This window comes from Mesoplodon mirus (assembly GCF_964341445.2).
Source record: "Mesoplodon mirus genome assembly, chromosome: 5".
Classification (NCBI taxonomy): domain Eukaryota; kingdom Metazoa; phylum Chordata; class Mammalia; order Artiodactyla; family Ziphiidae; genus Mesoplodon; species Mesoplodon mirus.
In genome coordinates, this window is record NC_138980.1 from 184,200,788 (window position 1) to 184,215,876 (window position 15,089).

The window sequence follows — 15,089 nt, forward strand, 5'->3', positions numbered from 1 at the left end:
TCTCCTCCCATCTGGACACCTGGACGCTGGGCACTTCAGTAGCAACCCTGGAGCGTGGAGCACCCCCTCCCCTCTTCTGACCCCAGGGCCCACAGACACCACTTTCACCCTATTTCAGGGTCTTGAGGAGACCACAGAGCCAGGCCCCGGCCCCAGGGCCGCAGTCGCTCTAGTCCTGGATCTGACCGGAGCCAAGCACGGCCGACGGCCCAGGGGCGGAAACTCGGGTCCTCCCACCCCCAGCCCAGCCCTGACCCCGGGCCTCCCCGGGCTGCACAGCCACTTGTAGACGATGCACCTTCACCTCAAGGCGTAAAACGGGCTAAAAGTCAAGTAATCGTGTGAGTGATTTTAAAATAAAACTCAAAGCATTGAGAGTGAGAAGAGAATCAAAATGAGAAAATTTCGGAAAAACAATTTTAATACTTAAGAAGCTCTGTGACAAAAGGTAACGTGTTCTGTTAAAAGTATATACGAAACACTAACGTGAAATTTATTTTAGCATGAGATGAAAGCAACAAACAATATTCTGTGGAATACATCAATTATTGGCCAATTTATTTTACACCTGTTAACGTCAATCTGCATTTGAGCCGTGACTGACCGGGAAACGTCCCCGTAACGCCGGCCTGCGCGGGACACCAGGGAGGCTCGCCCCGCGTCAGCCGCTCTTCCCCCGCAAATGGAGCCTGTCTGCTTACTGAGAAGAGCGCCTGCCCTAGAATTTTCTCCTCAATTTCTGTTAACATAGGAACGGGTTTTTCTTATTCATCCGTCTCCAAAATGTCTGCACTAAACAGGACAAGCTCACGGCAAGAAGCAAATGCTGCCTTGCCTTGAGTGACGTGTACTTTTCTTTTAATGCTATGATTACATTCTTATTTAAGGCAATGTAGTTTCTGCTTCGCTTCTATAAAACTTACTTAGTCATCTTTTTTAAACAAAATTTGTCAGCATTTTGGGCCCAATCAACCGGAGCCAGGCTAGAGTAAGGACATCTAGACAGTTCTTTACAAAGAGACACAGAGCTCAGATGATCGTCTTCTAAAACAGAGAAAACGACAGGCTGTTTGTCTTCTAACACACGTTTAAAAGTACGTAAATATAACACGCTTCTTGAGCAACACCAGCCTGTGGGTTTCTGGCCAGCAAGGCTCAGCCACGGGCTCGGAGATTCCCGGGGCGGCCGCTGCTGTGAGAGAAGCCTGTCGCCTCCTTGCTGTGTGCTCAACGAGAACGCAGACGGGGACGCCAGGTCACACGCACGACGAGAGCTTCTTTCTGTCCTCAAACTGCTTGTCCACGGCCAGAGACAGGGCCTGGAGGAAGCCCTCGATGGTGATGGTGGGGGCCTGGAAAGACAGACGGCATCATGCGTGTTCTCGTCCTCGGAGGGGCCACCCGGCACCACCCGCCCCCCCGCCCCCCCCCCGGCACAAGCACCTCCGAGGAGGCAGGGAGGGCCTGCGCGTGAGCTCTCGATGTGCCAGCGAGGGGTGAGCAGGCACACGGCCACCTCCTCCCACTGCCCCAGGAGCCCGTCGCTTTAGAAACGTGAAATGAGGCAGAGACCCCAATGGTGGCAAGTGGGACTGTCAGCGAGGCCACACCCTGCTGGACGGAGCGGGCGGCGGTGGACCAGGGCCCGGGGGCGGAGCTCAGCCGGGGACTCACCTGGATGTACAGGGCGTGAGCCAGGAAAGGGAGTTTTCTCAGGACACGGCCGCTGAGGCCCTCACTCTTCCTGTGAACAGGACCACACTCGGGGCGTCAACTCCACCGGACCGCTGCATGTTTCAGGACTAGACCCTGCACGTCCCTCCCCCAGAGCCCCTCGAGGGGGGCCAGGACAGGGTCCTGACGCCACCCACGGCCTCACAAGGAGCACAGCGAAGTGGGCACATGGCTGGCCACGAGGTCTCCCCCGGGAACCGGGCTGGTTCACGTCTTGGTGAACTTCTGCCCAAGTCTCGGCACTGCCCTCGTCTGTCTCACCTCAGCCACTTGAACTAAATCTCTCCAGCAGGGAGTGACTCCACCCCGCAGGCCCCGCCCGCGCCAGCAGCTGGTGTCTGCAGCGCAGCCCCCCGAAGGGCACCCACAGCCTTCCCGGTTTCTCTCCAGTTGATGCAAATTCTAACGGTCCCTTGGGGCTCCGCTCCGTTCCCCAGCTTCCCTCGATCCCCAAGGCCATCGGAGAAGCTGACAGCACTACGAGCCTGGGCCTCGAGCAGGCGTGCCCACGATTCTCGATGCTCACGTGTTACGTGTCCCTCGGTGCCCAGGCAGCTGGACCACTTTCCTTTATTTCCCAAAGCACCAAGCCTAGTGCCCTAATTGTTTAACTGTTTGCTTATCAAAGCAAAAGCCTCCATTTTATTTTCTTGCCAATTTGTAAAAGTCTAACAGATATCGCTTAAGAAATCAGTAATGCGTCAAAGACAGCCTTCATCTGAACATCTTTCCAGATACCAGGGCAGCACTTTGTTCATGGTCCACTGTCACGTCTAGGAAGCAGGAGGGCAGCTGCCTTCCACCCTCCTGTCCAGGAGCCCAGGGTCGGGGAGGCTGGGGGGCTTCTGGCGCGTGTGCGATGCCTCGGGATCAAGCCCGTGCCGTCTGACCCCAAACTACCACCCCGGCTGCCGCAGGCAATAACGACGACCTCCCCGCCAATCCCAAAGCAAACGGGCTTCTCTTGGTTACAAAAGTGAGGTCAGTGCTCACCTTGAAATTTCACTCAGAAGGAGGCTCAACTTGGACACGTTGTTTTCAATGAAGCCAATCATCTCCAGCTCACGGAGGGTTAGCAGCTGCTGGCGAGGGTATATGATCTGACACTGTGGGGACAGAGGGAGGGTCAGCAACAGGGACAGCACCTAGACGGCAGACACGCTCCACGTCACATCTCAGAAATCCAAGTAGGGCCGTTGGACCTGCACGGGCCCCAGGAAGCAACTCTCTCACACAGCCCCACTTCTTCTAACAAAGGCAAGAATACAGACAGCAAAACATGTCTCAGAAACCACAGCGGCGCAGCCTCTTCTGCTGCTGTGGGCAAAACACGTCCTCAGCACGTGTCACGTGCAGAGGCACTCAGAGGCGTTGAGTCCAGCCTGATATTCAGTTTCAACCATGCGTCACATCCCACAATGGACAGCTGGGCCCTGGAGCCGGACTCGGCCGGCCTTTCAAGGAGGGTCTCTGTTCACTGTCTTAAAATCAAGACTCTCATTTGGTGGAATGACAGACAGCCTCTAACTGACCGTGGACCCAGGTCCTAGAGTCCGCCTGCCAGACCACGTGTCTGCACGTGGGACGCTCCTTCCCAAGCACCCGCGCTGAACTGTCAGGCTGCCACGCTGCCGCTGCCACGCCGTCTGATTCAGAGGCCACGAGAGGAGAAACGAGAGGTCTGGCTGCACATTTGGGAGCGCTGGTGGGGGTCTCAGGTAAAACTAAGCAACAGGGTCTGTGCTGGGTGTGTTCTGACCTTCCCACCCGACTGCGTGACACTCGCTCAGGCTCCCGCGGCCTTCGCCCCAGGGACTCGAGCCGTCCAGCAGGCTCCCGACGGCGCAGGATCACAGTCCCACGCCAACAGCCTTCAGGGCTGGCCAAACCTCCGCCACATCAGAATGTCTTCATTTCCCATAAACCGTCTAAGAAACAATACCTGCTCCAGGCACTCGGCTCCCAGAAAATGTCCGAACGCCTGGCGAAACCTCAGGGCAGACCCTGGACTCGCAGCACAGCGCGACGCGGCACCCTGGGAAGGCACCCGGGGCCTCCAGCGGATCCGCCACCACGCAGGCTCCTGAACGGCGGCATCACGTCAAAGCCCCACGCCCCACCCCGCCCCCCATGGCGCGGGAAGGCAGAAGGGCCCGGGACAGCGCAGCCGGGGCAGAGACCAGCTCCCGTCCCCGTCACAGAGGCCGGGTCACCCCTGTGAGGACGCTGGGGCCCCCACTCCGTGGTGCAGGCAGTGGTCCCATCCCCCAGCCGGTTACAAGGATGCCAGCCTGGCGATCGCTGTATAAATCCCCGTTTGTTGGCTGCCACGGGCACACGCGGGCCCTTAGACTGACCCGCGAGGGACAGACTGTGAACGTGGACGCGCTCGCTGCCGCCACGCTCACAGCCGCCACGCTCACACTGACGGCAGAACCTGGGGCCGCAAACACTGCAGCCGACGACCTCCCTGTGAACTACGACCTCCAGTCCGGTGACCTCCCTGTGAACCAGGACCACTACTGTTCTTCCTCTTTCAGGGGAGGAAATCGAGGCCCAGAGAGCAGGTCACTTGCAAAGGCCGTGAGGTCCGGGACGGGCCCACACCCCTACGCACTCGGCACCTGCAGATCAGGAGATCAAACCACCGTGGTGATCGGCAAAACACTGGACCAGTGGCTGTGATTTCGACTATTCGCTCAACCTGCAGATACAACAACTGTAGCTTTCTCTTTTCTTTTTTTTTTTTTGGCCTCACCACGTGGCCCGTGGGATTTTAGCTCCCCGACCAGGGATCGACCCCTCACCCCATGCAGTGGAAACACGGAGCCTTAACCACTGCACCACCAGGGAAGTCCCCAACAACTGTAACTTTCAATCTCAGGAGATGATTGATGTCAGGTTGAGAGACCTCATTCCATATTGGAACCAGATATATTAGGCTCCATCAGCAAGTTAAGAAAGCATAAGAAACCTACTGATTAGTAGAGAGAGAAAAAAACCAAGGTACCCTCATCAGTTCTTCCAGGCAGGAGAGGTAGATTCTGAAGATGGCTGCTGCGGAGGGCGGCCCAATGTACTGCCTGATGTCAGCTCTGTCCACAAAGGCCACGTCGATCTTCTCCGTGATGTTGGACGTGGTCAGGATCACCACGTTGGAGTACCTGCGGACAGAGAGGTGGGGACCGGTCACCCCATGCCGGAGGGACTCAACCACACCTGACCCGACACGAGGAGCGTCAGGACAGACGGCCACCAAGGTCCCGGGCATTCAGCCAGCGCCCTTCAGCCGGCTACATGCCCCCTCCGCACACCTGCCCGCGAGGCCTTCCAAAGCCCTGCGCCTTGAGCTCCTGCCTGACCCCCAACTCCTGCCAGGTTCTCCTGGCTGCAACACAGCAGACCCTCCCCGGGCCATGCCCTGGTCGCTCCCCTGCCTCCCGGAAAGCTCTCCCGGACCCCTGCTTGACATCCCCCTGCCTTCCACCCACGGCAAACCCCTCACCTCTGCACGCGCCCCCGAGCCCCCAGCACCTACACTCCCGCCTGCCTGGGCACGGCCATACATAGGTACACAGCCCTCTGCAGGGTGAGCAGGGTGAGCCCGGGGTGAAGCGGGCACACGGGCCAGGAGGCTGGTGAGCCCAGGCTGCGCAGAGGGCGCACACACGCCGCTGGGACCCTCGTCCGGGGCTCGGGCTTTTCACAAACGGTCAGACCCGCACAGAGGCAGCGTGAGGTGACGGGGTGAGAGACAAACCAGAGCCCCAGTCTCCAGTCCTCCCGGAGTGACGGGGGTGGTCCGGGGCCCATCTTCTGCCTGAGCAGTGGGTGCGCAGCAAGGCCATCAGTGCAATGGCAACCGCAGGGAGTTGGGGTTTCTGGGCCGAACGAGGGCCGGGGACCGTGTGGACGTACAGGTCTTCGGTGGAGACCTGCCCACCAGAACCGTGAGCAGGGCGGGAGTGCAGGCCCCTCCCCCGCCCAGAGACGCCAGGGAGACGCTGGCAGCAGAAACGGAGCGGTCAGGAGAGCGGAGAGAGGGAGGGGCCCGGGGGCCGAATGCCGAGGACGGCTCCACACTAAGCGCTGGGGTGGACGAGGGGGCAGCGGCAGGGGGAGAAACCAGACCGAAGAGTGGGGCGGCGGGGTGAGCGGGGGGAGACGAGAGGGCCTACACCTCACACGAAGTTCGCTTGCAGGACAAGCAAGGGACGCCTGCAGCTGACGCCAACAGACACTGAAGATGTTCTCCGCCGTGAAGAACACTGACGGCCACGGTAATTACGTCCGACACAGCACAGTGTAGTTCACGGCACCCCACTCAGCAGACCCCCTTCTGAGCGCGGCACGTGGGGAGCAACGGGGGAACCCCGAGGGGCTGGCGGGAGACCGCACAGAGCAGATGGGGCTTCTCGTGAGTCAGGAGCCGCCCCCAGAGCTGGACCGGCTTTGGGCACACTGGCCACAGGCCTGGGCTGCAAGGCTGGGCTGCGGACACACGAACCCGGCCCCGTGAAGGGCGAGCAGCTGGTGCCCCACCTGCCCAGTGCCGGCCCTTCAACGGCCACCGACACCGGGTCCTGCTGGCACTGACTCAGACACTACATTTATGCTTCTCTGCAGGACACACATCCTCCCCACACCCCAGGTTTGTTTTGTATTTTTAATACTTTAATAAAGCAAAAAATACTTAATTTCTAAAACGTGCATTTAGCACAAGCTGCCTCAAATGTGGAGAAGACAGAGCCCACGCTCAGTGCCAGATGCCTTCTTAGCTAGAAAAGCTGGGAGTAAGGCGGAGCGGTGTCCGTGCTTCTCAGGCAAGCCTGCCGTGCACAGCGTTACCTTTTGATCTGATCGATCTGGGTCAACACGGCATTGACGACGCGGATGGCGTCCGAAGGCTCGGCACCCGCCCTGCAGGCGTTGCGGGCGGCCGTCAGGCTCTCCACCTGTAGGGACAAAGCAACAGGGCGCTGTCAGCTGGGCAGACGCAGGTGTGAGCGTGCGCAGGGGCACCCTGAGCCTGACGAGAGGGGTGCCCAAGGGGCAAGGACTGCAGGACATGGAGCCTGCGGAGGCTGGACCCATGCGGGGCTGGCGGCGCCCCAGCAAGTTACGAGGCCGCTCGGTCTTGAGCCTCATTCAGTCACAGGTTTAACGTCTGAACACACGTACCTCGTCAATCAGCACAAACACCAGAGCATCTTTGTCATCAATTAAGTCCTGAATCTTCTGGAACATCCTAGTTACCAGCTTGCCACTCTGGAAGCAAATCACTCTTTATTATCCACTTGCACTCATCAAGCTGCCTGGTGCACACGTGTCCACTGTCCCCACCTGGCTTCGCTCCGACCCCAGGTGGCCACACAAGCCCACCGTCTCCTGACGGCCCCCCGGAAAACTCCCTGAACCAGAGAAGCCAGTCTGCAGAGAACCCAGATGTCCTCCCTCCTGGCTTCGTGGGCCAGGGATGCATGGCTCGGGTGACTCGCACCTTGGCCCACCTGTCTTCCCTCCTTTCCCTTCCCAGTTGTCCTCATGACCAGGACAGCCTGGGTCTCGTGTGCTAACCGGCCCGGTGCACCCCTTATGGGCACTCCCTGTCCCCACTCACCACCCACCAGGGGGACCTCCTGACACAGGTGCCTGCGGCAGAGCCTTTCAGAGGTGAGGGGCGCCTGTGACATCATGTGGTTGGAGTCCCTCAGTTCACAGGTGGTGACCGAGGCTCAAGCCCCAAGCGCACGCGCAGCTGAGGGGTGCCGCCCCGTGAGAAGGCAGACCCTTCCCTCCTAAGCTTACACTGACCTTCCTGTCCTAGCCAGTCAGAGGTCTGGATGTGACGGGCAGAGGGTCCTCTCAGGCCTCACACTATTTCCAAGTTACCGCTGAGCTCCGCAAGTTTTCTCTGACCACAAAGTTAGCCCCTTGTTCACTTTCCCATTTCACTTCTTTCTCTCCTAAAGCTTTTGGAGGAGAAAGTTTGCCTAATCTACAGGACAACTTTTCAGCTGCATGGCTGACAATCCAGAGAACTGGAATTGGTACTAACACTTACTTCTGAAAACCACTTAGAGAAGAGACTGTGGCTGTTTATTTCAATTAACTGGCCATACTGGTACCTAAGACAGGAAAAAAAGAGTCACAGCAATTGTTACAAATCAGCCCGGCAGCCTCCCCGGCAGCAGCCACCTCCACCTGTTAATGCGACATCTCTCGAATGCCCAGTAGGTTGAGAATGGCTGCTTTGTTACATCGTTACAGCCACTGACACAGGACTGGGCTCCCTCGCAAGCTAGATACGAAAAATTATGAAAAGTCTAACAAGATGCATCAACGTCAATGGTTCTATAGATGCAGCAATTAAGTTTCTCGAACGGAACAGTATCTTCATTTGACTTAAAACAAGAATAAAATGCCTCTCATTTTAACTCTACTTATAACTTACACTTCCACACTGAAAAAGCATTACCTGCACTCACACAGCAAACAAATCGAAGCACAAGCATGAAAATTCTTTGGCCAGAGCGGAACGTTTTTTCCTCCTTCCACAAAACCGTAAAGAATGTGACAATCTGCTTTCCAGCATAAAATGACTTCCTGCAAACCTAGAGCCCTGGAAAGCTCAAAGGGAACCTGAACACACACTGACTGAAATCCAGCGCTAAACACTCCATCCACCAAGGCGGTGGCAAGAGATCTGGAGGCACTTAGTTCTGACTAAAATTGAACGGGAAACAGGCCCGAGGAAAGCTAACTCCCAGGTCCTCTTCACAGTTTCTTCCATGTCAAAAGTCCACAGAAGAAAAAGAATTACTTTTAAAAAGTATCATTAATTTTCCAGTTAAAAAAGACCACTTACTAATTCTGTTTAACAAAATAGGAGAAGGGGGAGACAGACAACCTAATGAATACAGATCGGGTTGACTGTTAAACAAAATTAATTATAAAGCATTTTGATTATTAAGTGAAGTGGGCGAAAAAGCCTTGCTAAGGCTTCTTTCTGCCACAAAATAAGTACAGATTTCCAGATCTTTGTACTGGAAAAGTCACATTTCTTGTAATAACACCTCCCCCTCTGGTGGCTTAGGAAACTGCCCTTAAGAGGTCTTCAAAACACAGATGCATTTCACTATGTAAAGCCCAAGGCCAAGTTACTAAACATAAAAAAAAGGGTTGAAATAAAGCAATTTCCCTACTTATAAGACATTTTTGAAAACAAAATAGATTTAAAAGTAAATCTCACAGAATTTCCTCTTCTAGTCATACGGGATCAACAGGGATCATATTTACCTTCTGCCTTAACCAACTGGAAAACCAGTCAGAACAAATGAAACAACGTCTGTGACAGGCACTGGACAACAGCTCCAGAGGACTGTGACCCGAGAGGAGGGCAATGGGGCGAGCGCGACCGCCCTGACTTCCTGCCTGGAGCACCTTCCAACAGTGACCGTGGCGGGGACCCAGGAAGAGTGGCCATCAGGCTGAGTCGAGGAGACAGAGGCCAGAGTTCAAGGAGCCTGAGGTGTCTGGATGCTACAGAGCAGGGTTCCAGAGAGGAGGGCGATACACAGGAATAAAGCTCCAGAAACCATCACGGGGCCCTGGAGTCTTTCCTGGATATGTGGTGTGTCTGAGCAGGGAAACCTTGGCGCTCACAGGCCGGGAGTGTTCAAGGCCCCAACAGCCAACGTGCAGAGTATTCGCTGCTCATTCAGGGGCTCAACTGAGACCCGAGAAGGGCCCCACCTGAGGGTTAAGCCTAGACCACATCGAGACGCCTCTCGAACAAAGCTTAAAAAGAGACCTCAAAAGGATCACACCAAAGACAAGTACACAAACGCCTGCCAGAACAAAACCCAGCAGTCATTATAGACAGACCACAGAATCCAGACGCTTGAAATCATAACGTCCGCATTCAATCAAAAATTACCTGACACGCCAAGAAGCAGAAACATGTGTCCCGTCACCAGACCCAGATGATAATGACAATGGACTTGGTAGACAGAGCATAAGACAGCTATCATACACGTACCCAAGGATTTACCAAGAACACAATGGGACAAGAAATGCAAGTATAAAAGGAACCAAACAGAATCTCCAAAGAAAAATACACTATCAGAAACGAAAATTTCACTGACAGATCGTATACTGCAGAAAACTATACAAAATGAAACACAGACAGAAAATTTCAAAAACCTGAAAAAAACATAAGAGCACATCAGTGGCCTGTGGGACAATATCAGGCAGTCTAACACGTAAACAAATGCAGAGAGCAGGGGAATTAGTTGAAAAGATAACAGCCAAATATTCCCCAAATGTGATAAAACTATAAACCCCAAAACTGACAAAACTCAAGGAGGAACAGACAAACCCAGCGCTAGGCTTGGACAGTCCTCCCAGGAAGTGACAGGACAGCAGACAGATGATCAGCATGGACATCAAGCATCCTGAGCTAACATACATGGAACAGTCGACCCAACAAGAGCAGAAACACGTTCTAAGGGCACGTGGTGGGACAGTCACCAGGAGAGACCACGTGCTGGTCATAAAGCAAGTCTCAACACATTTAAAAAGACTGGAATCGTAACTCAAGACAATGCTGAGTACAGAGGAATTCATTAATTTACATTGAAAGACAGAGACCTACTATTCATGTAAAATGATTTAAAAATAAAAACAGTTTCCGTTGTTATAACTGAAAACCCAGCAAACCCACTTCTGTGGCTCTCCTCTCTCAAATTACCGAAGTTACCTGCTTGAGAGTCTGATGGTCAATTTCTGGGCTAAAGCTTTACACAGGGATGTTTTTCCAGTTCCTGGAGGACCTGGAACAAAATGCAAGCAAATATGTTTTTAAGTTAGTGCTACAACAGATTTCTTAAACGACAGTAGTTGCATCATCCACAGGATGTAAGATAACGAACAGACTTTACGAATGTTATTACCACAAGTACCGCTTATGAACTTACAAAGAAACCTCCTAGCGGTGTAAATGCTAGAAAACATCAACAAGTATGCCAAGTATGGCCCACAATCCGCTCCACGTTTCTTTGTCCATATCTTCACTGACATCCTCCTCGTCCCCACACATCCTCTATGAAATCCACTGATTACGAAAATCCACCTTTCAGAAGTCAAACACACCTTTCCTGGTAGCCATCAGGACCCTGAAGGCACTGACGTGTGCTCTTTCTGGAGCCCAAGGAACCACCATCTTTCACTCCGGTTACCTGGACGTGGGCTCGGACCCCACGCTACACAGGGAGAGCCGTAAGGCGAGGGCTTGTGCCCTGTGTGTGTGTCACTTAGCACAGAGTTTTGCAGGAACTCTGAGGTAACTGATGTGGAAGCATGAACCCATCCCATGGAAAATGCTGACACGTTCAACTCTGATTTTCTGCATTTTCCATAGTTTAAGAGTAAATATACAACCAATTCTAAATGGAAGTGATGTACCGCACTGGTTAAAACGCCTCGATTGCCTACACTGACCCTGGTATTAAGACAACCTGCCAGAATATGTGCTATTTAAAAGACGTTGTTTTCTTCAAGTTGTATACAAGCCTACAATCTTTATTGTATAGACAAATTACCCTTTTAATTATAGCTCCTACTTCACTAAAATTGGGGTTTTCTCTCGATTCTTTTCTCCCCAGGGACATTAAGAAAGAAAACCCAGTATTCTCCTCCAAGAACTAGACAGAGTCCTGTAAAGTGTGGCTTTTGCAGTTTATTACCCATCAAGGGAAGCTCTAAGGACACTATGAAGAAATACAAGGCAACTGCTATCCTAAGGAGTCCACAATCAATCGGGAAATATGGCAGTTATTTGAAAAGTTTAATAATAATATAAAAAGTCACAAGGCATAATCAGGTGGCTGCCAAATGAAGGGTCAAGTAACCAAAGCCCAGAGAGCGTGAGCCCGACTGGCTTCACAGAGGAGGACGGTCTAGGACAACTCTGGCCCCACCAGAAAAAAGGAGCTGCAACTCCTCGCAGAAGGACAAAGGCACAAGTAAAAGCCTGATTTCACGCAGTTTATCTTGTCAAACAAAGCTTAGTGCTTTACCGTGGAGCAGCACCACCCGGTTCCAGGTGATGAGGTTGCTGTCGACATTCCTGTCTGAAAACAGTAAGGTTGTCATCACATAGTCAAGGAGCTGCGTGGAGAAAGGAAGAATACAGATAAAGTCCCCAGCAAGGCAAAGGTTCCGCTGAACGTGCCCTAAACGAGCAGAGCGACGGGAGTCTTCAGAGACTGCCGTGGCCAGACACTTGCCAGACACCTACAGGCTTTCAACTCGGACGGTAACTTGAGATGTAAGAGGACAAGCGCTGGCTGTTACTGTTTTAAGGATAAAAGGGGAACACAAAGATCACTTTTATTTAAAATGCCAACGACACACAAAACAACTGAGGGACACGCCAAGTAAGAGTGAGCTCCTTCCTCTGGGACATTCACTGGAAGAACAACAGCCAGGGCTCTGCGGTCCACTGTGGCCGCCTAGAGGAGCCTGGGGTGATGAGGGGCGGTGGGGACAGACCCCTAGTGTCCCCCCAGTGTGCAGGACTCTTCCCCTTGAAGGGGCTTCAGACACGTTGGTACCTGCTCAGACCTGCCCACCTGCTGAGTCTGCCCCTCAGCCCACGGGAGTGACCATGTGCACGTGCTTGGTCACACCAAGCGTGTGACCCAGAGCAAGTGGTCTTCACCCTCCCAACACTCCCCCTTCTCCCAAGGGGAACTCCCCGGAGGGCAGCTCCACTCAGGAGCAATCCCACAGGACAGAAATCCAGGACATGGGCTGCTGGTAAGCAGTGTTCACAAAAGCCCATCTGAGTCAAGGAGTGCTAGAGAGTGACACAATAATGATTCTACTTCAAATAATGGGGTCTTTTGGGAAAAACGCACAACTCACGTGAGATTTGACTTCCACATCATACACCAGGCTGTCCCAAAGCCCATGGAATTCAACTGAGAGAATAAAACAAAAACCTAATTTTAGGAAAGGAAGCCTTGTACCTACGGGTTAGGTCTGCCCCGAGCCGCTGATGCCCTCCACCGCTCCACACGCGGTAAGCTAAAATTCTGGTTACAGGGAAGCTAAACTTTTTAAATTGTTCTTAAAATTAAAGACGTTGAACAAATGGCAGTCGCACGTGGCTTTGGATAGATAATTAACCTCTTTGTCATGTTATTCTGCGCACCTGTCTTTGGGGACCTATGCTCGGACACAAGCACAGACCCTGAACCCACCACTCTCCCCACGAGCCGACATTCCAGCAGGGCCGAGCAGCGGGTCTATTCTAGTCGTTAGGACATCGAGCCTAACCTGGATTAGAAGCAGGATTCTGCCTGCTAGACCCCATCGGCAAAGTTCACGGAGGAGCATCGAGAAGGCAAGAGAAAGGAGTGGTCCAGCAGGACTGACCAGCTGGGCAGGAAAGAAGAGCAGCAGTGTAACTCTCCATTAGCACTGTCCTTGAGGGATCCATCCAAATAGGTTCATACTGGAAATTTCTACCTTTCTCTGTCACGATATACTTTCTATTTCGTAGCAGATAAAACATTCTAAAATTCTACACAGCGGACAAAATCTCCTCGACAAGCCAAGGCGTGTGCCACCCTGCGACCTCCCATTCTTGGCATGCTCCGCCTACTGTTACTGTCCCGGTACCTGCAGGCAGCATCCAATGGCTTGCCGCAATTATATTTTCTGTCTCTTCCTCCAAATTTTCACTGCTGGGGCCATCTTCATTCAGCTGGAAGATGTGAAGTGCAACAGTGCACTTGCTCAAATCAATGGGCTGCGATGAGAAGGAAACATCAGGTAAATCTACACGACACACCCTCAAATCAGCAAGTGCACGTTCACGGGGCCACTGAGAATTCGTAAGTTACCTGCGGATCTTTAGCCTTTAATTCCGTGTCAACAATGGACACAGACTGCACATTTCTGGTCAGAAAAGGCTCATCAAACTCAGTCCATGTGTAATCACCAAACACAATATTGTGCCTGCTGAGAAGCTTTCTAACACTCAGCTTTAGATCTTCTCTTTTTGCGGTGCTAGGAAAACAAACAAAACATGTAAGTCAGGTCTGAGTTAAAACCCAGCTTTTTTTTTTTTTTTTTTTTTTTGCGGTACGCGGGCCTCTCACTGTTGTGGCCTCTCCCGTTGCGGAGCACAGGCTCCGGACGCGCAGGCCCAGCGGCCATGGCTCACGGGCCCAGCCGCTCCGCGGCATGTGGGATCCTCCCGGACCGGGGCACGAACCCGTGTCCCCTGCGTCGGCAGGCGGACTCTCAACCACTGCGCCACCAGGGAAGCCCAAAACCAACATTTTAACAATAAGTGATTTTAAAAAAAAAAGAAAAAAAAAAAAAACCAGCCGGAACAGGGAAAAGTGCAGCAGTGAAGAGGGCAGGCGGGAGGGCCTGCCTGGGGAGCAGACCTGCGCGGACTCCTCGTGACCTGGGGAAGCCGCCCAAGGGCTCTGGGCCCCAGGTCCCCATCCGAAGAAGGGGCGACGGCAAGAGCCCGTGCCACCCTGGGCTCCTGGAGGTCAGTCACTACGCTGGAGCTGTGCTGGACAACGCGAGGCCCACCGTGACGCCCGCAAAGCGCAGCCGCAGTGACAGGGCTGTGATTAGCGGAGACTGGAAGCCCCACAGCTGCGGCGGCGGGCGACGAGGCCGTGAGCTGCGGTCCCCCTTCAGCCCCCTGCCCGCTGCTTCCCAGACCTCGCAGACCCTTCGGCTGCACCTAGAGCCCCCCCTCCCGCCGCGCGCAGGGGCCAGTCACCCGCCACCGGCACCCCCGGCCCCTCCCCGCCCACCGAGGCCAGACAGGGTTCGCCGGGGATCGGGACTGCGGGCGAGGGTGCGGGGTCAGGGCCGTTTCCCCAGACTCGGAGCTCCTGCGACCGGCCGTCCCAGAGCCCGGCGTTCCCTGGCTCGGCCGGGGCCGGGCCGGAGTCCGCCTCGGGATCGGAGTCGGCTCCTGTCAGGGCGGGATCTGGTCGGGGTCAGGCTCGGGGGGCCGGGTCAAGGTCGGGTGTTGTCAGGTCGGGGTTGCGCCGCGGTCGGCTCGGGGCCCGGCTCACCTGCCGCTCCGCTGGTGGACCTCCACATGGACGGTCGGCGCCTCGGCCACGCAGGGCAGCGCCTGCTTCAGGTCGCCCACGGCCTCGTCCATGGCGCCGCCGCCGGGAGCCGAGAGGAACGAGCCGGACCGCGGCCGCCGCCGCCTCTCGCCCCACGCAGCCGCCACCGTAGCTGCCTCAGCCCTCCGCCGCGCCCGCGCTTCGAACTTGCCGCGCGCAGCGTCCCGCCCCCTGACCCGG

At 54.5% G+C, this 15,089-nt stretch overlaps 1 protein-coding gene across 1 annotated transcript; it reads right to left on the reverse strand.

Moving 5' to 3' along the window:
- Positions 1 to 403: 403 nt before the first annotated feature.
- TRIP13 (thyroid hormone receptor interactor 13) lies at positions 404 to 15,074 on the reverse strand. The gene is made up of 13 exons (XM_082622914.1): positions 14,850 to 15,074; positions 13,647 to 13,812; positions 13,423 to 13,552; positions 12,664 to 12,719; positions 11,814 to 11,904; positions 10,496 to 10,568; positions 7,799 to 7,862; positions 6,916 to 7,002; positions 6,583 to 6,689; positions 4,745 to 4,898; positions 2,728 to 2,840; positions 1,675 to 1,744; positions 404 to 1,352 (listed from the first exon to the last, which is right to left on the reverse strand). The coding sequence occupies exons 1-13, from the start codon at positions 14,939 to 14,941 to the stop codon at positions 1,257 to 1,259; spliced, it is 1,299 nt and encodes a 432-aa protein (XP_082479040.1). The 5' UTR covers positions 14,942 to 15,074; the 3' UTR covers positions 404 to 1,256.
- Between the last annotated feature and the right edge of the window lie 15 nt (positions 15,075 to 15,089).